General features: G+C 55.6%; 8 protein-coding genes across 8 annotated transcripts in view; 3 read left to right on the forward strand and 5 right to left on the reverse strand.

Moving 5' to 3' along the window:
- Positions 1-269, forward strand: part of BBK36DRAFT_1129109 (aldolase) — a gene marked incomplete at both ends in the record, with an annotated part of 1,105 nt that extends 836 nt beyond the window's left edge. Inside the window, one exon of the mRNA XM_024891706.1 lies at positions 72-269. Within this exon, the coding sequence (XP_024745684.1) occupies positions 72-269 (198 nt within the window). The remainder of the gene's footprint in view (positions 1-71) is intronic.
- Positions 270-596: 327 nt separating this feature from the next.
- BBK36DRAFT_1136549 (YjgF-like protein) lies at positions 597-1,504 on the reverse strand. Its single transcript, XM_024893020.1, is given in 5 exon segments — positions 597-672; positions 962-1,119; positions 1,207-1,387; positions 1,400-1,414; positions 1,454-1,504. The coding sequence occupies 3 exon segments, from the start codon at positions 1,366-1,368 to the stop codon at positions 606-608; spliced, it is 387 nt and encodes a 128-aa protein (XP_024745685.1). The 5' UTR covers positions 1,369-1,387; positions 1,400-1,414; positions 1,454-1,504; the 3' UTR covers positions 597-605.
- A 2,731-nt stretch (positions 1,505-4,235) lies between these two features.
- Positions 4,236-5,884, forward strand: BBK36DRAFT_1207749 (MFS general substrate transporter; the record flags this gene model as incomplete). The annotated part of the gene is made up of 3 exons (XM_024897433.1): positions 4,236-4,416; positions 4,497-4,559; positions 4,626-5,884. The coding sequence occupies 3 exons, from the start codon at positions 4,236-4,238 to the stop codon at positions 5,882-5,884; spliced, it is 1,503 nt and encodes a 500-aa protein (XP_024745686.1).
- A 188-nt stretch (positions 5,885-6,072) lies between these two features.
- BBK36DRAFT_1136553 (N-terminal binuclear Zn cluster-containing/DNA binding domain-containing protein) lies at positions 6,073-8,761 on the reverse strand (the record flags this gene model as incomplete). The annotated part of the gene is made up of 7 exons (XM_024893021.1): positions 8,571-8,761; positions 7,641-8,504; positions 7,511-7,577; positions 7,249-7,435; positions 6,989-7,175; positions 6,716-6,868; positions 6,073-6,654 (listed from the first exon to the last, which is right to left on the reverse strand). Exons 1-7 carry the CDS (start codon positions 8,642-8,644, stop codon positions 6,075-6,077), a joined length of 2,112 nt encoding a protein of 703 aa, XP_024745687.1. The 5' UTR covers positions 8,645-8,761.
- Positions 8,762-9,181: 420 nt separating this feature from the next.
- On the reverse strand, positions 9,182-10,343 carry BBK36DRAFT_1185117 (acyl-CoA dehydrogenase NM domain-like protein; the record flags this gene model as incomplete). Its single annotated transcript, XM_024896427.1, has 2 exons — positions 9,182-9,749; positions 9,817-10,343. The coding sequence occupies 2 exons, from the start codon at positions 10,341-10,343 to the stop codon at positions 9,182-9,184; spliced, it is 1,095 nt and encodes a 364-aa protein (XP_024745688.1).
- Positions 10,344-10,859: 516 nt separating this feature from the next.
- BBK36DRAFT_1136554 (general substrate transporter) lies at positions 10,860-13,297 on the reverse strand (the record flags this gene model as incomplete). The annotated part of the gene is given in 9 exon segments (XM_024893022.1): positions 10,860-11,242; positions 11,311-11,693; positions 11,770-11,976; positions 12,051-12,297; positions 12,363-12,752; positions 12,768-12,968; positions 13,037-13,053; positions 13,085-13,178; positions 13,251-13,297. The coding sequence occupies 6 exon segments, from the start codon at positions 12,799-12,801 to the stop codon at positions 10,860-10,862; spliced, it is 1,644 nt and encodes a 547-aa protein (XP_024745689.1). The 5' UTR covers positions 12,802-12,968; positions 13,037-13,053; positions 13,085-13,178; positions 13,251-13,297.
- Positions 13,298-14,696: 1,399 nt separating this feature from the next.
- BBK36DRAFT_1136555 (general substrate transporter) lies at positions 14,697-16,537 on the reverse strand. Its single transcript, XM_024893023.1, has 2 exons — positions 16,200-16,537; positions 14,697-16,134 (listed from the first exon to the last, which is right to left on the reverse strand). Exons 1-2 carry the CDS (start codon positions 16,350-16,352, stop codon positions 14,722-14,724), a joined length of 1,566 nt encoding a protein of 521 aa, XP_024745690.1. The 5' UTR covers positions 16,353-16,537; the 3' UTR covers positions 14,697-14,721.
- Positions 16,538-17,509: 972 nt separating this feature from the next.
- BBK36DRAFT_1163053 (glycoside hydrolase family 1 protein) lies at positions 17,510-19,215 on the forward strand (the record flags this gene model as incomplete). Its single annotated transcript, XM_024894493.1, has 4 exons — positions 17,510-18,043; positions 18,116-18,402; positions 18,464-18,960; positions 19,079-19,215. 4 exons carry the CDS (start codon positions 17,510-17,512, stop codon positions 19,213-19,215), a joined length of 1,455 nt encoding a protein of 484 aa, XP_024745691.1.
- Between the last annotated feature and the right edge of the window lie 706 nt (positions 19,216-19,921).

A 19,921-nucleotide genomic window follows, 5' to 3' on the forward strand; every position in this document is an offset into this window, starting at 1 on the left:
GGGCCAACGTGGAGCTGTGGCGGCTCGCCGAGGCCGGGGCCGAGAGGGCGGCGGAGGCGACGGCGCTGCAGGCCGTGCTGGCGGCGGGCGACTGGGTGGCGATCCAGACGGGCGTCGTGGGCGTCAAGGCGGCGATGCAGGCGTACTTTGGGTACGGCGGGTGGGCGAGGAGGCCGCTGCCGAGGCCGGACGAGGTCAAAGTGAAGGGGATTGCGGAGGGGATGAGGGAGATGATGGAGGTGGAGAATTCGCTGGCGGATGCTGCGTAGATTGTGATGAACTTTGCATTTGGAATAACATCATGAGGCATGTATATACTACTGGGAAATACGAACAATATGATTACATCTCGAGGATTGGTGAAGTGGCTTGCGGTGATGTTGTTGGACTTGGCCATGTCCACTTACACGGGAATCAGATCTATCAGAGGTTGGGTATGTATTGTTGACACGGATTTGCATCGCTTTGTTACGGCGGCAGACCACTGAAGACGTTGATGAAAATGCGACAACTCAGGTTCATTTCAGATTGGTCTATGTTTCTATGATTCAATTCTTCATTTCTGTTGTGCCTCTCTATGTACATTCCCGATTTCCCTTTCCCATTTACAGAACAGCAGTGCACTCAATCTCGACGTCGGTGTTCAGGGGGAGTGTCTTGACAGCCACGCATCTATTCACCCACATTGTCAGTCTCTGATCCTTTGATCCAAGGCCATAGCAACAACTCGGTAGTTCTGTCTTTGACAGATACACATAAAAGATGGAATAGACGACACAGCCTCTCTCTGAAGGTTCCTTCACGGACCCCCACCACAAATGTTGCATTGCATCTGATGGCGGGGCCGCCCTTTTTCCCACCATGGAGGGGTAATAACAGACGGAGAGAGGAAATGGTGGAAAAAAAAGCAAGATTGTACGAGGGGATCAAGAGAAAAGAAAGAAAGAATGAAGAAACTCACGTCCGGCAGGGCTTGACATCGCCCCAGTACGTGCTGTACACCTCGTTCATCTTGGCAAAGTCGTTCATGTCGGCCAAGAAGACGTTGACCTTGACGACCTTTTCCAGGCTGCTGCCGGCGGCCTCGAGGATGGCGGACAGGTTCTTGATGCATTGGTGCTTTTTTCGGTGGACGATATATCAGCTTCTGCTTCATATACTCGGGCCCGCCCGATCATTGGGGGGGGGGAGAGGCAAGTTCTTTACCGTGTGAGCCTGGATGTCGCCGTCAATCAGCTGCATGGTGACGGGGTCCATGGGCACGGCGCCGGAGACAAAGACCATGCCATTGGCCTTGATGGCCTGGCTGTAGATGCCGGGCAGGGGCTTGGGCGCGTTGGAGGTGAGGACGGGCTCTTTTCCGGACATTTTGGGCTGGTTTGTGCTGTGGTTGCTGGTGGTGTTGATGGTGTTGGTGATGTTGACGAGAGTGAAAGATTGGAGGAGAAAGATGGAAGAGGAGGAGAAGAAAAGAAGGAGTAGACTAGGTTCACGTGCGGAGGAGCCTTTGCGTTCCACGGGTTTCAAACTACTAGTAGTATTGCCCCCAATTCCCGTTTTGAATTCCGTTACCTATGACTACTCCTGCTGCTGCTGCTGCTGCTGCTCGAGCTGATGCTGCTATGGGCCACATGCTGCTGCGGGTTTCTGTACGATATCTGTTAGTGACGTAGATTGGCTTGCTTGTGAGCGGAGTCGGCCTATAGCTGGTCAGCAGCGGGAAGAGACGATGGTAGGATATAGTAAGTAAGTAAGTAAGCTCCCCGCCTGAGAGCGGAGGACAAGGCCACTAGTTCGTCTCAGCCGTTCGTCGCATGAGTCTTTTCGTACTTGGTATGTCCATACCGGTCATCTCCATCTCCATCTCCTATGTACCTAGCCAGCAGTGACCTCCAAGCAAAGAAGGCTTGAGCTCATACGGTTGATAGCAACAAGCCCAGAGAGAGGGGGCCCCAGAGCTGAAGCTCAACCACCATCTTCCCCAAATCGCTTCCCCTCATCTGACCCCCCTCCTTGACCCCCAACCAGCAGCTGATACTAGGTAGTTATAACACTCTGCCTGGCCCAAGCGCTGCGCCAATCGGATTTCGGTTCGTTCTCCAGAACTACCAGTCTACTAGAACCAAAGAGCAGGGAGTTTCCGAGATGGCTGGCGAGCCCGCTGTCGGGTTTACGCCGCTTGACCCCCGTGTAAGGCCACATACTTTCTGTCCCCCCTCCCCCCGTCCTCTTGTTCGTATCTGAAAGACGGAACTATCGGGCGCTGGAGTATTATAGTAGAAAGCCCTTGCCTGTTGTTCCCCCACTGAATGGCGGTCAGGTTGGTTGTATTTGGCCGAGAAGGAGCATTTTGTGGCTGCGGGGGGGGGGGGGTCTTGATACTCTCTCTCTCTCTTTTGTCTCTATCTTCGCCGACCCCCCATGAAAGTTCCACTGATTGCACAAGATAACCATCGTCAGATACGATAGCAACTCATATGTCAAGACGAAGCAGATATACAATCAACCCAGTTTGAAAACTCAGAATCAAAGCTCTATGGATCCGTAGCCTTCTCACCTTGACTCCCACGCAAACGGCTTTTTTTTTTCCCATCCATGATGATGCTCACCAACTTCTAATCAACCACCCCCCCTGGCCACTCTTCGGATAGCTCCCCTCCTTCTTCCCCACCGACCTAAAGTCCGAATAGACCGTTGTGCTGGGATTGACTTTTGCCTGTTGCGCGCTTGGGCCCCCTTTGCCGGCCTCTGTGTAAGTGGCAATTAGTCAAAGCACTGCAACCCGCTCGCTCTCACATGCACTTGACTCAGAGGAACCGACGGGACAGACAGAGAGTGCAGAGACAAGACTGGGGTAGAGCTGGCCATTTCTCCAGGTTTTTGGCTCTGGGCTTGCAGTCTTCTTTCCCCACGGAGAGGAATTGAAAATCGCGGAGAGATTTCTGGGGGAGGAGTAGGAGGGGGGGCCATTGGCCAACTGTCTGCTTGTCCTTTTTCTGTCTCTCACGAGTCATTCTGGAACAATCAGACGATACGCACCGTCGCTGTTCTCAAGTTCGAGCAGCAAGATAGATTAGAGAGATAGCATCTTTTTCTTGCCTTGCTCGACCTTTTTTTTTCTCGCGCATCATCGGCTCTGCGTTGGCGTGGATCTAAAAGAGAAGTGAGAGTGAGCAAAAGACGAGAGATAAGAGATTTGGGGGGTTGGTGGATACAAGGGCGTCCGTCCCCCCGGCTGTATGTGTGTGTCTTGTCTTGTCTTGTCTAGGTGGCCTGGTTGGCCTCGTCTGGCTCTCTCTCTCTCAGCAACATACACACTTCACGCGCGCCACATAGTCAGTCCCTCGGCTGGATATCTTTCCAGAGCCCGTAAGAACCTTTTCCTCGACGGGTGGCTGAAATCTTTCCACTTCTCCGGGACCTGTTTGTTTGGGTTGGGGTCTCTGGGCTGGCTACTAGTCTCGCCGGAAGGTGTACTATTATTGTAAGTCTTTCTTGCTTGTTCGACAATGTCCCGTTCTTGTTTGGGGGTGCGTGTGAAGGGGGGTCACTTGAGGCTCTCTCTCTTGCTATCCCTCTCTCTCTTCTCTCTCAAGAAAGGCATATGCAGAGAATAGGGCCATCCATCGAAACGCAGCTGGAATGGGGCCCGTTGGTTTGCCCTTCCCTTCCCATTCCCACCCCTGGTAGACGGACCGGCTTCATGGATCGCCTATCTATCAATCGTTTAACTCCGTATATCACTTCAGAAACCGTAACAGCTAATCAAGTAGATTTTTGCCTCGTCTTGCTCATACAGAGTTACATTTCTCCCGTCATCATAAAAGGCCGCCGGCATCCCTCCCCTCAGCAATCCCCCCCTGCTTGCCTCTTCTTCTCATCTACTAGGGAAAAAGCAGCCGTCTTCTTTTTCGGGAATCCTGGGGCTGTTGTCAACATAACCATCATCTTTTTCTGGCTTGTCTTGTCAGCCAAGATCAGCTGTGTGTGCCAGCCAAATACGACCCTTTTACTCAGCCCGGCAGGTCGGTGTGCATCAAGCTAAGACGGCCACTCGTCTTCTTATATAAAGGCTCCCCGGCTGCATCCCCCCGAATTCTTTCACGCACCTCGGCCTCGTTCCCCCTTTCCCCTTCTTCCCTTCTTTTATCTTTCGTCTTTCTTCTTTTTCCTTTTTACTTCACAATATCATCACTTGTGAAAAGTTAAAAGACACAAAACAAAAGCCCGTCGCCATGGCCGCCCCCAACGTCGACAATGGCGTGTCCAAGGACATCACCAACGACCACCTCGACCAGATCGAGAGCCAGAAGGAGGGCTTCATCGAGGAGACGGCGCGCGTCGTCGACCACCCTGCCGAGCGAGCGTTGTGCTTCAAGTTTGACATTCGCATCCTGCCTGTGCTGGCCATCATGTGTAAGTGTTTCTTCTCTCGTTCTGCGTTTTTGACAAAAAGAAGCAAACGCGTCTGACCGGTTGCCTTTTGATATATACAGACCTCTTCAACGCCCTCGACAAGGGAAACTTGGGTAACGCCCAGACCAAGGGCCTCAGCGACGGTATGTGAACCTCCTCATCCTCCCCCCCTAATCATCATACAACCATTCTGACAAAAAAGGGCCCAGACCTCCACTTCAAGTCGAACCAGTACAACCTCGTCGTCTCCATCTTCTTCGTCCCCTACGTCATCTTCGCGCCGCCCTTCGCCATGCTGGCCAAGAAGTTCGGCGCCTCGCGCGCGCTGCCGCTCATGATGCTCACCTTTGGCGCCATGACGCTCTGCACGGCGGCGACGCAAAACTTCAGCGGCATCTTCGCCGTGCGCTGGTTCCTCGGCATGGCCGAGTCCGCCTTCTTCCCGACCGTCATCTACTACCTGACCACCTTCTACCGCCGCGGCGAGCTCGCCCGCCGCCTGGCCGTCTTCTACGCCGCGTCCAACATCGCAAACGCCTTCTCCGGCCTGCTCGCCTTCGGCGTCTTCCACATCAAGGACAGCAAGATCTTCGTCTGGCGCTACCTCTTCATCATCGAGGGCGGCGTCACCTTCCTCTTCGCCATCTTTGCCTACTTTTACCTCCCGCGCAGCGCCTCCGAGGCAAAGTTCCTCACCGAGGACGAGCGCTCGCTGGCCTTCCACCGCATCCAGGTCGATTCCTCGTCCGACGTGGCCGAGAAGTTCAGCTTCCGCGACGCCCTCAAGATCTTCACATACCCCTGGGCCTACGGCTTCCTCCTCATCGAGATCTGCCTCGGCGTCCCCATCCAGTCCGTCGCCCTCTTTTTGCCCCAGATCATCGCCCGCCTGCAGTACTCGACCGTCAAGACGAACCTCTACACCGTCGCCCCCAACGTCACCGGCGCCGTCATGCTGCTCGTCCTCGCCTTCTGCTCCGACTACACCCGCCTGCGCTTCCCCTTCATCGTCCTCGGCTACGTCTTCACCTTCACCGGCTTCATCATCTACGCCGCCATCGACGACGTCACCAGGCAGCTGCACGTCGCCTACTTCGCCACCTTCATGATGTGCTGGGGCACCTCGGCGCCCTCCGTCCTGCTCTCGACCTGGTACAACAACAACATTGCCCACGAGGGCCGCCGCATCACCCTCACCTCCGTCGGCGTGCCCCTCGCCAACGTCATGGGCCTCGTCTCGAGCAACATCTTCCGCACCCAGGACGCGCCCCGGTACGAGCCTGCGCTCATCACCACGGCCTGCTTTGGCGCTGCTGGCGCGCTCATCACCCTGTGCATGGGCATGTTTATGATTTGGGACAACAGGAGGCGCGACCGTCGCTCGGGCGTCAAGATTGATCCGAGGGACATTCCTACCTCGCGTCTGAGGGACGGTCCTAGCTCCCCTGAGTTTAGGTGGTTCTTGTAATGAAAGGAGTTTCTGTTTTTTTTTTTCTGTTATTTGTTCAACGTTGGTATGTTGGGATGAAATGCCTTCTGGTTGGCAGAGTATGATGATTGTCTTTTATTCAAAGTCTATGAACCTGTATATTGAGAGTAGCGCGTATAATAGTTTCTATAACCAGATGCTGAATGTCAGAATGTTCAACCATCGGAACTTACAATGACCTTTCCAACACGTTGAACCCACTCCCCGTCTGTGAAAAGTCCTCGCCTTGCAGAAACAGATCCCAATCACCCAGCACGTCGTCACCCTGGCTGACGAGGCCGAGATACTGCTCTCGGAACTCTTCCTGCGCCAGATAGTGTCCCGGCCCGAGAGCGGGAATGGAAAGGTCAAGCGTTGGTGCTGCTGCTGCTGCTGCTGCTGCGGTCGCTTCATAATCGACACGAGGGTACGGCATTGAGCCAGGATTTGCGTTTTCAGAGGAAGAGGCTGCGTCAGCTACGGTGATGGACTTGGCGTCGTTTGCTTTTGCTTCTCCTCCTCTTCCGACCCCTCGGCTGGGCGGAGGCGGAGCGTCGGACTGCATGCCGTGCAGGCGCGCGGCGATGGAGCGGTCTAGGTACTGCAGGAAGAAGTCGAGGATGTTGATGTTGATGCGCCAGTACTTCTGGACCTCTTTCAGGCAGAGGAGGCACGTCTCTGCGCGGTGTTCGGCAAGGCGTCTGGTGAGGCCTGAGCCGCGGCGGATGGTGATGGTGTGGATGCACAGGGCGGAGAAGATGCTCGTGATGCTGCCACTTTTTGTGAGAAAGGATTATAGCAAGAGAAAGAGGAGGAGAAAGGGGAGCATACAGATGCATTTGTCCGTAGCGGAGGGTCCCCTGTGTCGACATGTCCTCGGCGATGCGGCTGATGCGACACGCGGCCTTGATCACGACCTGGGACCCGGGCGTCGTAGATTCGAGGCGGAGGAAGCTATTCCTGTGTATCAAAATCTTGAGATGGCTTAATTTGTTCATTCACGTTTTCGAGTTTCGGTGTCGTGGTTAGTCAAAGGACGCCCAAGTGGGAAGAGATTTTTTCTTCTTCTGATATTAGCAGAACATTAAAGGGCTGGACGCTTACTTGTATGCGAGGTGGAGGAGGCACGCCCAGACAGAATCATTGCCGTGATCGGGAGAATACTTCATGTCTTCGGGGAGGCTGGCCATCCAGGCTTCGAGAGAGGCGTTGAGGTCGTGGAGAGTGTCTGGGGAGGTTGAGGATAAGGAGGCGTGGCCGGGGACAAAGTGGAGGTCGATGATTCTGCCGACTGGTCAAGTGTCAATGTATAAAAAGACATCACATATCAGAAGAATGAGGAGATGTGTGGTTAGCATCCTTACGTAGCTTGGCAATTTCCACCATCTTGATTGCATAGGTGACGTGCTCCGGCTGACACGACCCAAACGAAGAGTCGACGGGGCCAACTTCAGATTCCAGGTCCATCGGAGTGAGAGGTTCAATGTCGCAGTCTTCGTCTCTGATTCTGCTAGGAAGACCCAGAGATGCAGACGCCTGTCGTTCTCTTACCTGCATTGAGGGAGTTATGAGCTCGAATGCATACTAGGTATGTAGCTAGTTGCCCAAAGGAAAGAGAGCACTTACGTAGATGGACCACCATATCCGTCGTCTCATGCAAGCCGTATACGAATCCTTTGACATGGACCGAGACCTTTAAAAACCCCACGTCAACATCGCAGCACAAAAGAGACGCAAAGCGAAAGAGAGGACTCACGAGCGATGCAAGCCATACGACTCGGCAAGCGTAATCACAACCCCCAGCCAATACCGCACGTCGCGCACATCCGCCGGCGCCCCCCTCCAGAAGCTCATGAGGAACAGCGACTGGATCAGCACCGTCTCGTCCTTCTCCCAGTCGGCATGGAACAGCAGCCGCGCGCGCGTGTAGAAGGCTGTCTTGGCCTGCGACCGGTCCTGGAAGCCCATGGCCCGGATCGTCGCCGCGTCGCAGTACGTCGCCCCAATCAGGAGCATGGCCTGCAGCAGCATCCGCGACATGTCGACGCCGGAGAAGGACGTGGCCGAGGCCAGGCGGCGGGCGATCTGCGCCCGGTCGAGGATCGGGTAGCTGGGGTGGAACCAGGCAAAGTACGCCTGCAGCGCGGGCAGGCAGCTCTCGAGGTCGGGCAGCGTCAGGGCGCCCTCGTCGGCGAGGTAGCGCATCAGGCCGGTGCTGAGGCCGTGGGCGCCGCCCTGGGCCGTCTGCGAGGCTGACTGGGGCGTCGGCGGCATGGGGAACGTGAACCGGGGCTTCTGGTTGTTTCTGCCGCCGCCGCCGCCTGGGGCGTTGGGCTGGCTGGACGTGCCCTCGTCCTCGCCGGGAACGAGGGTGAGGAAGCTGGACTCGCCGTAGAAGCGGGTTCCGGGCGTGTTCGCGGGGGTGGGAGACGATGGGGACGAGACGGCCGGGAGATGGCCCGAGTGGTGGTCTGCCGCTTGGTCCTGCGTGTCCGAGGCCAGTGGATGAGATGATGCTGCATTTCCGTCGAGAGGCGTGGACTGGCCGGTGTCGCTCGAGGCGTGAGTGACGCTCTCACTGCGCACCTGCTGCAGCAGCCGACGGGACCTACGAGGGTATCTGTACCGAAGCACGTTATCAGCCATGTACTCGGCGAAGTCCAGCCTCGTTGTATTATCTCATTACCTCCCCCTCCGCGACGGCAGAACCTGGCAGCTCGCCCCAGCGGCCCGGCAGTTGGAGCACGGCTGCTTCTCCATGACATCGCAGCGGACTCGGCGCGTGTTGCACTCGCGACAGGCGTGCTTGGCCCGCGACTTCTTGCCGTCGCCTTCGGCTGGCGCTGGCGATGCTGTTTTGGAGGACTTCATTGCGGGCGAGACGGGGACTGGAATCTCGCGGGCTTTGAGTGGCTGATTTCTGGTGATGAGACGGTGGTTGTATGGTGAGAGTGAAAGGGCCCCGGTTCTCGGCCTACCTTACGGGAGATGTTGGTGGGGGCTTTGAGTGAGCGGTGGTCTCCGGCTTTGCTGCAGCATTGACGGTGACGTGAACGACGGACGCCCTTTCTTTGATGAGCTGTTGATTTCTTCGGGCTCAACTGTTCATCATTCATGATCAAATTAACCATGACCGATACATGCAGATTCCCTTCGGTGCAACCAGGTAGTGGAGCGTTTGACAGCCCGAGTACATCGACAGTCCTCATCGTTTACAGACTCACTTATAAGCCACCAACTCAACTACACCACCAACCTCACTCTCACTCTCACCACCCCAGCCATGTCTACTTCAACTCAATAACTCCTGGGTAGCCCCAGCGCCTTCTCCCCCACATAATTCAAAATCATCTCCCGGCTCACCGGCGCAATCCGCGGCACCAGACACTCCCTGAACCACCTCTCGACGTCGTACTCGGCCGCGTATCCCATCCCCCCGTGCGTCAAGACGGCCCTCTCGCACGCCGAAAAGGCCGCCTCGGCAGCGAGATACTTTGCGCTGTTGGCCGCCACGCCCACGGCCTTTTGCGTGATGCCAACGTCCGTCTTGCTGGCGTCGTAGAGCCTCGCCGCGTGGTACGTCGCCAGCTTGGCCGCCTCGAGGTGCATGTAGGCGTCGGCCAGGGGATGCGCGACGCCCTGGTTCATGCCAATGGGCCGCTGGAAGACGATCCTCTCGCGGGCATATGATGCTGCTCGGGACAGCGCCGCGTAGCCCAGACCCAGAGCCTCGCCGGCTAGCAGGCATCGCTCGGCGTTCATGCCGTGCAGCACAATCTCGAATCCCTTGCCCTCCTCACCGATGAGCGCACTCGAGGGGATGCGGTAGCCGTCAAAGAAGACCTCATTAGCATCCACAGCCCGGCTGCCTCGGATCCAAATCGATACAGAACAAGCTCAGCCCCTGGCTCGGCCTCTCCGCCTCCTCGTACGCCGTCGTCCTCGCAAGCAGCATCATCTTGGACGCCACCTGGCCGCACGTCGTCCAAATCTTCTGCCCCGAAACGACATACTCGGCGCCCTCGCGCCTCGCCGTCGTCGCCAGCCGCAGCGTGTCCAGCCCGGCGTTGGGCTCCGTCACCCCAAAGCACGTCCGCCACCTGCCCGAGATGATGCCCGGGATCGTCTCCCGCAGCTGCTCCTCGGTGCCAAACTTGGCCAGCGGCTGCGTCGCGTAGACGTTTGCGTGGACGGCCTGCGCGCCCGCCATGCCGGCCCCGGACTCGGCAATCGCCTGCATCATGACGGTGGCCTCGGAGATGCCCAGGCCGGAGCCGCCGAGGGGCTCCGGGAGGGCGATGCCCAGCCAGCCGTCTCGGGCGAGGGCCGCGTGGAAGTCCGCGGGGTCTTGCTCTTCTTGGTCGAGGCGCTGCCAGTAGGTGTTGGGGAAGCGGGAGCAGATTCGGCTGACTGCCTGCCGGACGGTGAGCTGGGTTTCGGTGAATCCCGCTGTGTCCATGATGCGGCGATGTGCCGTGAGTGAGAAGCTCCTGTGCCTTGATGGTATGGTGTGATATATCGTCTTATAAGAGCCGGTTGGCCGCCATGCCCGGCGGGTGAGGAGACGAGACATGGCGGGATGGGTCTGTAGATTTGAAGACTCAGTGTTTAACTATCAGGTAGTCGCTTGATCAGCAGCAGGACGTGTATCGTTAACAACATCTCGAGACGGTCATGGTGCTGACTTTCGGTTAATTGGACAGCTTCGTGGTGGAGTCGAGATGTTCATATAGCCGAATTGGCTGTGACGTCAATTGATACGTTTGAACATGACTTGCTGCAAGGCGGATATCTTCACGTTGTCCAGCAAGACATTGATATGGCCTCATTCGCTTACACGATAAGCATCTAACTCGGTCAAGCTTGGGTTCAATAAGCTCAATTCACATCCAGACCTGTCGTATTGGATATCACCCCAAACACAACACGTCCAACAATCATCCTACAAAGGCCGCACACAAACACCCATCTGATATCAAGCCATGGGCTCGGAAAGACTCTTCCTCCTCTGCATCTGTCCCTCAAACACCTTCTTGAACCGCCCGCTGCACAGATCCGCCACCGTCTCCCTGACGCCAGCCCAGTTCTCCCGCACAATGTCCCCCGTGGGCCGCGAGAAGACGGCGTCAATCTCCTCGAGCGTCTTGTCCTTGGTCTCGGGCATGAAGAAGATTTGGTAAATCTCGCCGACAAAGGCGATGCCGCCGTAGAAGCCCAGCGTCAGGCCGGTGCGCGTCATGGCGGCTTCCATGGCGGTGAAGTTGTACGTGACGATGAAGGAGGCGAGGAAGAGGAGGGCGTCGGAGGTGGTCATGCCGTAGCTGCGGAGGTACGTGGGATAGACCTCTGACGGGACGACTGCACAATGCGTCAGTAAGCGAGTCATCATAAGGTACCAAGGGCCAGATATGTAGCTTTCAACGTACCCCATGTCAAACAGGCGTAGGACCCAAAGAACATCATATATACGACGAGGCCGCTGAGATACAGACCCTCTGCCGCGGGCAAGTTGCTGTCAAGGGGAATCAAATAAGCCACCCCGATCAGGACCAGGCCAATGAAGAAGCCAGGAAGCATGGTAATGGCCCAGAACCGTCTGCCACATGTTTCCATGAGGAAAATGGCGGGAATGGTGCCGATGAGCAGGGATCCGCCTCCGACAAGGGACATGTAAGTGGCCTTTTCATCGTCGAAGCCAATCTGGCTCATCAGCACGGACATGTAGTACATGATGGCGTTGACACCCGTCATCTGTCCGAGGAGAATCATAATGTTGGCGTAGACGAGAGCTCGACGGGCACGAGGAACGCTTTTTTTTTTTTTTTTCTCCCGTATTAGCTGACGAAGCAAGATGCAAAAAGACGCAAGGTTCTTCACCAACTTACGTGAAAAAGTCCATCCAGGGGAAGCGCTGGTTCTTGGCCCCTTCGGTCACGGCAACGTTCTCCTGCTGCACGGAGTTGGCCATGATGTAAAACTCCTCGCGGGACTCGGGGGATTCTGTGCCGCGGATGCGCTTCCAGACTTTGTACGAGTCCAAGACTTTGTTCTTGTGCATGAGATACCGGGGGCTTTCGGGCAGAAACAGCATGCTTTTCGAGAGAACATCGTCAGTTTATAACCTTATAATGGTATCACTGTGAAAGGAGGTGTATGTGAAGCTTACCCAGCAAACATGATCGTGGAGAACAGCAGCGACGAGCCCAGGATGTAGCGCCAATTGCCGGGGACCTTGAGGAAGATGGCTGCCACGGCATATCCGAGCACTTCTCCAAGCGCAATGTTGAACTGATACAGCGAGACGAGATTGCCTCGAATACGACGCTCGACCGTCTCAGCGACATACACTGGAACCGTGCCGCCCTCCAGACCAACGCCAAGGCCCAGAATAACACGGCCAGAGACAATCATTCCTAAAACAACCCTATCAGCAAGGTTTGGCTCACAGAAAGGTAGACGATTGTTCTGCTAAACTCACCAAAGTTGATGGATCCTGCTTCCAGCGCAGCACCAACAGTGTACAGCAGAATCGACAGAATAATCGCCCACTTCCTCCCCCCGTACTCATTCGCCGGCGACAGCAACAGCGCGCCCCCGACAGCCCCCAACGGCATGCCCGCGTTCACCAAGCTGTTCTGCCTGGCGCTCAAGTCCAGATCCTTTGGCAGGAAAAGGTTGGCGCCCGAGATGAGGCTCTGGTCCAGGCCCGAGAGCAGGCCGCCCATGCTGGCGAAGGCGACGAGCAGCCATGTAAAGTGCCGCGGGTCGGCGAAGCGCACCTGGAAGAAGCCCGTCTCGAGACCGCCCGAGGCTGCGAGCTGCTCCTCCATGGAGGAGATGAGGGCGTCGACGGAGGCGGCGTCGGGGGGGCTGATTGGGGAGGAGGAGGGGTCTATGTGAGACTTGGTCTCCGTCATTTCCTTGCCGTCGTCTGACATGGTGATGGTGTTGTTATTGTTGTTGTTGTTGGACCATGTACAGCTTCGAGGGTGCCAAGTAAGAAGAGACTGGAGTTTTCTCCGAGAAGTGAGACAAAAGACCCGTTGAGGAGCAGATGCCCGATATGCAGTCCAAGGGAGCACAAAACCGACAATCGCATATCACATCTCCCTCACACGCGGCACCCTGTGTTATATACTATATGCTTCCTTGAACATGCCCTCCATCCGATATCATCGCCGCAAAACCAAGGCCACTTACACACGTCCCACATTGCCTCCGCTTTCACAGGAAAATACCACCATGACGGGGGAGAACCCCATGGGCCAGTGAGCATAACGGAGAAGCTTCTCCTCCCTCCTCCCTCTTCCCCCATCTGTTCATCCCCATCGCAATGGAGACATGGAGGGGCGAAAATACCTCTCTCTCTCTCCCCATGTCGATCGAGTTGGAGGGGTCGGACAACTCCGCGTATATACTGTACGAAAATACGCCCACGTCAATGTTTCCCTCCGTGTTCGCAAGGTGGAAGATAAAACGGGCAGAAATGCCCACTCCAAGTATGTACCTGTCTTCGACGGCTGGGGTACTTTGCTTTCATCGTTTCTTGTGAACGGACTTTGGTGCCACGCGGATTATCTTCGTTGGTGACATCCTGGCTGAAAGTTGCAGGGGTTCTCAGTTCTTGAAGAGGTGCTGATTCGATAACGCAGTAGTCAGAGCTCGGCAATACTTGAAGTATCACAAGCCAACAACAGCCCGACCACACCATCACCAAAGAGCTCCTATCATGCAATACAACCCTCACGAGCCCAAGCCTGGACGCCACTTTGCTTCTAGAAGACGGCACAGTATCATCCTTCGCCCTCAGCCTTCAAAACTTCTCACCCCTCAAACGTACCCGAAAATGCTGTTTTGCCTTGCTCGACCGGCCATGGCATGAAAAGGTCTGGTGATAGTAGTACTACTACTACAGTACATACCCCATACCCCATACAAAACCCCCGGTCCCCATCTCCTCACTTTCTCTCCAAACAAACGGCGCGTATTCCTGAATCATGGCACTTGTAGCTGAAAACGGCCATGATATCATTCGCACCTCTCTTAGCAATTTCATCTCCACTTCATCTCCCGGGCTAACTTAAGGTACATTCGTTATCTCAACGGCAGATGAAGCGCAACGGAGAAAATATCACCAAGTGCCCTCCACGCCACACACACACACACACACGGGTTCAAAACCCCCCAGCCATGGAAAAATTTTGCTGCCAAAAAGTGCCGGTTCTAGCCTCTCGACGGTTGTGGCACCTGGAATAGCGTCACATTGAGGGATTCTGTCACGGCACCTGGCCCAACCAACGAACCAGCGAGTCAATACATATAAGTACTATCAAGCGGATTCCGGTCCGGCTGTCCGTCTTGGGAGAGAGTCGCATCTTTCATATCACGTACAGTGCCTAGATGTAGCCTCATGGACCGGTTCGTGCCACGTTTGAGCCATTTTTCTTTGTTCCTGAACGTGGTCGAATCCTTCTACAATCCACATTACTCGCTTGTCTCTTAGTCCAGAAGAGCCTTTTCTTTACGTTTTCTCTAGCGGTGGAGATCCGGGGGTTCGATCGGCTGCTGCCTGGTTGAACCCCTGTCGGCGAGACGGAGCAGCTCCGGCGAGAGTTACCTAATAAGTCCACCAGCATCGGATGCTTCTGCTGTGCTTCCATATGGCTCGGAGTATTGCTGGAGCATAGTTTCTCAAGAGCTGAATTGACCGAGGTATCTATCTATTCTATATGTCCATTTGTCCGAATTCGAGTCCAACGCCATGCCTATTCTATAACTGATCTCGCCCATCCTCGTAAGGTATGCACACCGAGCACCTCCAGTCTGCCGTTTTCTTTTTATACAGATGACCCGGAAACCGACTTGGCCCCCAGGGATTCGGTTTGCGTGCGAAGCTCTTCGTCCTCCTGCGTTCGTACTTCGATAGAGAGCCGCTCCTTCTTCTCTCTCCCGTCAAAGAGATATGCCAGCTCTTCCAGCGTCGGGCCCGAGGTCTCGACGAAGAAAAAGTATACAATGACGAATATCAGCGCGACCCAGATGCAATAGTAAATGTAAAACTTCCACCCAATGTTTTGCAGCGCGATCGGATTCACATAGTTGCCAAAGATGGTGGCCACCTGCACCGTGAGCAGGACAAAGGCCCACGTCTTGGCTCGCATCTGGTACGTGACCAGCTCAAGGGGGTATGTCACCACCAGGTTGGTCCAGGCCATTGTGTAAAAGGCCTGAAAGATGAAGATGCATGCGAGGACTAGTCGGCCGGCTGCGAGAGAACCGTGCTCGAGATACTGCTGAGCGCCAATCGTCCAGGCAACGAAGGTGAGCGAAACGCCTCCAGAGCCGATGAGGAAGAAGGTGCGCCGTCGGAGCTTGTTGATGCAGGCCGTGACGGCGAGCGCCACGACGTACTGCCAGAGCGTCACCATGCCGTTGACCAGGGTTATGTCCTTTTCAGACTTGACGCCGGTATCCTTGAGGATCTGCGTGAGGTAATTTGACACGAGCAGGTTACCCGAGCTTTGGCTAAAGACGGCGGTGGCAAAGCAGAGAGATAGCCTCTTTAGGTTTGGTATCGAGGAGAAAAAGTCCACCCAGGTCATGTTCTGATCCGCTTCCTTTGCGAGGACCTGCCGAATCTCGATACACTCGAAGTTGACGATTTCGGAATTCGGATCGCATTCGCCATGATATTTGACCAGAATCTCGCGCGCTTCTCTCACCCGGCCCTTGGCAATGAGCCATCGAGGTGATTCGGGACAGAAGAAGATGAGACTGAGCTGATATGCGGAGGGAATGATCTGGACAAGCGTTGGTAGTTTCCATGACCACGATCCGGGGATGCGGAAGCACCCATATGTTGCCCATGCGCCAATCACGTATCCCAGCACGATTGACGTGTTATAAAACGTGGTGATTTGCACCCGCTCCTTGGGATGGCTCAGTTCCGTCACCAGAACCGGCGCGCCCATCTGAATCAGCGAGGACCCAACCCCGAGCACAATCTTGCCTCCGATATACATGCCAAGCGAGGTAGCAAAGAACTCGATCAAGACGCCGGCGATGATGACAATCGAGCCAAGGGCAGTCGGGACGCGGCGTCCGCATCGGTCGCTGATCCAGCCGAGGAATATAAAGGGGATCACGCCGCCGATGGCACTCGATGCGCCGAAGAAGCCCAGGGTTGCGCCTTGGGGGTGACCGAACTGGTCCTGCCACGTCGGGAGAACTTGCATGCCGTTGGTCATTGACTGCGACGATTCCTCACCGTTAGCCTGCCCAATACGTAAGAGGAACAAGCGTAAACGAGACTCACCCCGTCAATCCCAAGCGCGGCGCTGGCAAGCAGCGAGGACGTGAGCAGAAAGTACAGTAGGATGCCATTCTTGCGCCGCCAAAAGGGAGGTATCCGCGCGAGCTCAATTGGCGACGAGATCCCGTCTGCCGTGCGCGCCGCAGAGGGAGCCATCGTACATCATCTGGAATCGTCTCTGCCAGGAATTGCGACAGAGTTGTAGAGGGCCAGAGTTTGGGCGCATCAAAAGCCCGGCTTCAGCTCATCAGCTGCTTGTCACGCCACGCGCCGCAAACTTGAACCAAGGTTCACCGAGCGCAAAAAAATTGCGCCGGCTCGGCCTTGCTTAGTCACTGGGCGAGTCCATCCTCGGTGAAGGCGAGCAGCCACGGCCAACCGTTGGGCAGTCGCCATTGTTTGAGATCTCAACAACAGAAGCAACTCCATCGTCCCATCTCACGAACATCTCGACAGCATCACAGATGAGGACAATCGACGGGTCAAATAAGGTAGAGACTGAGACAAAGCTAAGCATGCAGAGAAATTAGGTAAGCGCGCAGCTGGGCGACCAGGGTTCAGTCGCTTCCCCACGGGGGGGCAACAAGATCGAATTCTGATCTCAGCCGGCGAATCGGAGAAATCAGCGTCCGTAGAGCGACGGCCAGCGCTAGCTGAGAGGCTTCGAAGAAGGGCGGATAATTCGAAAGATGCCGGCTAAGAGCCAACAGCCAATCACGGATCATCGCCGGCTACTCGATGGCGCACGACGCCCGTCCTTATTTCCCCATTAGGGCAACTCCCCAAGGGCAACGGGGTATCGGGACCCTGGGGGCGAATGTGCTGCATTCTCTGGGGAGGGCGGCTGGTGATGGACCTCGAGATAAGGCCCAGGGCAGCGAGCCGGATGTCTGGGAGGGAACAGGCGACGGAAGAGCGGGACCAAGACACGTTCCATCTCCATGATTAACGTCCCCACGAACTCGAACCGTTCTCGACGGAATAATAGGCTCCACCCGGCCCTGAGAGAGAGAGGAGCGAGAGGCGAGGACCAAGGCAATCGCTGGGCTCACAGGTGGGTATAAAGCCGTTTCCCCCTGGCACGACGATGAGCCTCATCGGGGTCGGTCCGTTTCGATAACGGGCTCTTGTCACCTGGACATGATTAGCCTGAGTTGAGCTATTATCCCTAATTCCTAACCATCCGTAGGCGAGGCAGGGCACATACTTTGTACTCTCTACGCACCTCCAGCAAACTCTGTCAGATCAAGGAGAAGGATCAGCCAGGTCATAAGAAGCAGCGAAAGCAACAACAACAAACAGAACAGCCCAAAATGCCCGACTCTCTAGCCCTGCCCAACGACTTCGAATGGGGCTTCGCCACGGCCGCCTACCAGATCGAAGGCGCCGTCAAAGAAGGCGGCCGCGGGCCGTCCATCTGGGACACGTACTGCCACCTGGAGCCCTCGCGCACCAACGGCGCCAACGGTGATGTTGCCTGCGATCACTATCACCGCTACGACGAGGACTTTGACCTCTTGACCAAGTACGGCGCCAAGGCCTATCGCTTCTCCTTGTCTTGGTCACGGATCATTCCCCTCGGCGGCAGGCTGGACCCCGTCAACGAGGAAGGGATTGAGTTTTACAGCAAGCTGATTGATGCCCTGCTGAGGCGGGGTATCACGCCCTGGGTCACTCTGTACCACTGGGATCTGCCTCAGGCGCTTCACGATCGCTATGGAGGCTGGCTCAATGTGGAAGAGGTCCAGCTGGACTTTGAGCGGTATGCGCGGTTGTGCTTTGAGCGTTTTGGAGACCGAGTCAAGAACTGGATCACCATCAACGAGCCGTGGATTCAGGCCATTTATGTGAGTCCTTTAGCAGTGCTGTATCTCAGGCACCGCCTCCTCATCCCACTCATGGTACTAATCCCACTCCAGGGATACGCCACCGGCAGCAACGCCCCGGGCAGGAGCAGCATAAACAAGCACTCCACCGAGGGTGACACTGCTACTGAGCCATGGCTCGCCGGAAAGGCCCAGATTATGAGCCATGCCCGCGCCGTGGCCGTCTACAGCAGAGACTTTCGCCCCTCGCAAAAGGGCCAGATCGGCATCTCTCTCAACGGCGATTACTATGAGCCTTGGGACAGCAACGACCCCAGGGACAAGGAGGCTGCGGAGCGACGGATGGAATTCCACATTGGGTGGTTTGCCAATCCCATCTTGTGAGTCTGCTCTGCCATTCAAGGCCAAGTATGAGCTGTAACTGACCGACTCGTCTGCCAGCTTAAAGAAGGACTATCCAGCCTGTATGAAGAAACAGCTGGGTGACAGGCTTCCGGCCTTCACCCCGGCTGACTTTGCCATCCTCAACGCCGGAGAGACTGACTTTTACGGCATGAACTACTACACCTCCCAGTTCGCGCGCCACATGGACGGCCCCGTCCCCGAGACGGACTACCTCGGCGCCATCCACGAGCACCAGGAAAACAAGGACGGCAGCCCCGTCGGCGAGGAGAGCGGCCTCGCCTGGCTGCGCTCCTGCCCGGACATGTTCCGGAAGCATCTCGCCAGGGTGTACGGCCTGTACGGCAAGCCCATCTACATCACCGAGAACGGATGCCCGTGCCCCGGAGAGGACAAGATGACGTGCGAGGAGGCCGTCAACGACCCCTTCCGCATCCGCTACTTTGACTCGCACTTGGACTCGATATCCAAGGCCATTAGCCAGGACGGCGTCGTCGTCAAGGGTTACTTTGCGTGGGCCTTGCTCGATAACTTGGGTAAGCCATCCATGAGCTCTCTCTTTCCTCCCCTCTGACAAACAGTTCCTCATACCCACACCCCTGCCCCTTGCCTGATACAACCTCAAAACTAACCTTACATTTTCCAACGAAACAGAATGGTCAGATGGCTACGGACCCAGATTCGGCGTCACGTTCACAGACTACACCACCCTCAAGCGCACGCCCAAGAAGTCCGCCCTGGTCCTCAAGGACATGTTTGCGGCACGGCAGAGGGTTAAAGTGGCGGCATGAAAAATGACAAAAACCACCCTGCATTCAGCCTCTATGCATCTTCTTCTCTTCCTCTCTATCTCCCTATGTCCTCAATACCCTCTCCTCCTTTTCCCCATGATCCCTTGCTCCCTGCTCGTGGCCCCCCTTTGTCGAATTCTGCCTTTGTTATGCCCTTATGCCGTCTGTGTGCTTTCCCTTGTTCTTTGCCTCTTTTTTCTCCTTCTTCTTTCTTGTCTGTCTGCCCGTGTGTATCTGTCTGTCCCTTCGCTCCTTAGGTACCTACAGGTCCTAGCAGAAGTCGAGCACGCAAGCACGCAAGCAACCAAGCAAGCAAGTCATCAGCCGTACGAAGCTCAAGTTTAGCCTCATGTTTGAAAATGCAATGCTACCTACCTATATCAGCCATTCATTACAACAAATGGGAGACAAGAGGCACAAAGCCTCCTATCTTGCCCTGTATATATGCCTTTTTTTTTCCATATGCTATACATGAATATATATAACTTTCCTTATCAAGGACGATATATCTATACCTTACAAGTAGATCTATAAAGATGTAGATATGTAGGTAAATCAGCAGCAGCAGTAATACGGAGAAAATCGCAGCGTTACAACAACGTCCCAATGTTTCTCCGCCACGATCCCGGCAATTCCCCGATCACACTCGTCTCACTTCGTATCCAATCCTTGTGAGAACTTTCATCCTTCGCTTATTTTTGGCTCT

This window comes from Trichoderma citrinoviride (genome assembly GCF_003025115.1).
Source record: "Trichoderma citrinoviride strain TUCIM 6016 unplaced genomic scaffold BBK36scaffold_17, whole genome shotgun sequence".
Lineage (NCBI taxonomy): Eukaryota > Fungi > Ascomycota > Sordariomycetes > Hypocreales > Hypocreaceae > Trichoderma > Trichoderma citrinoviride.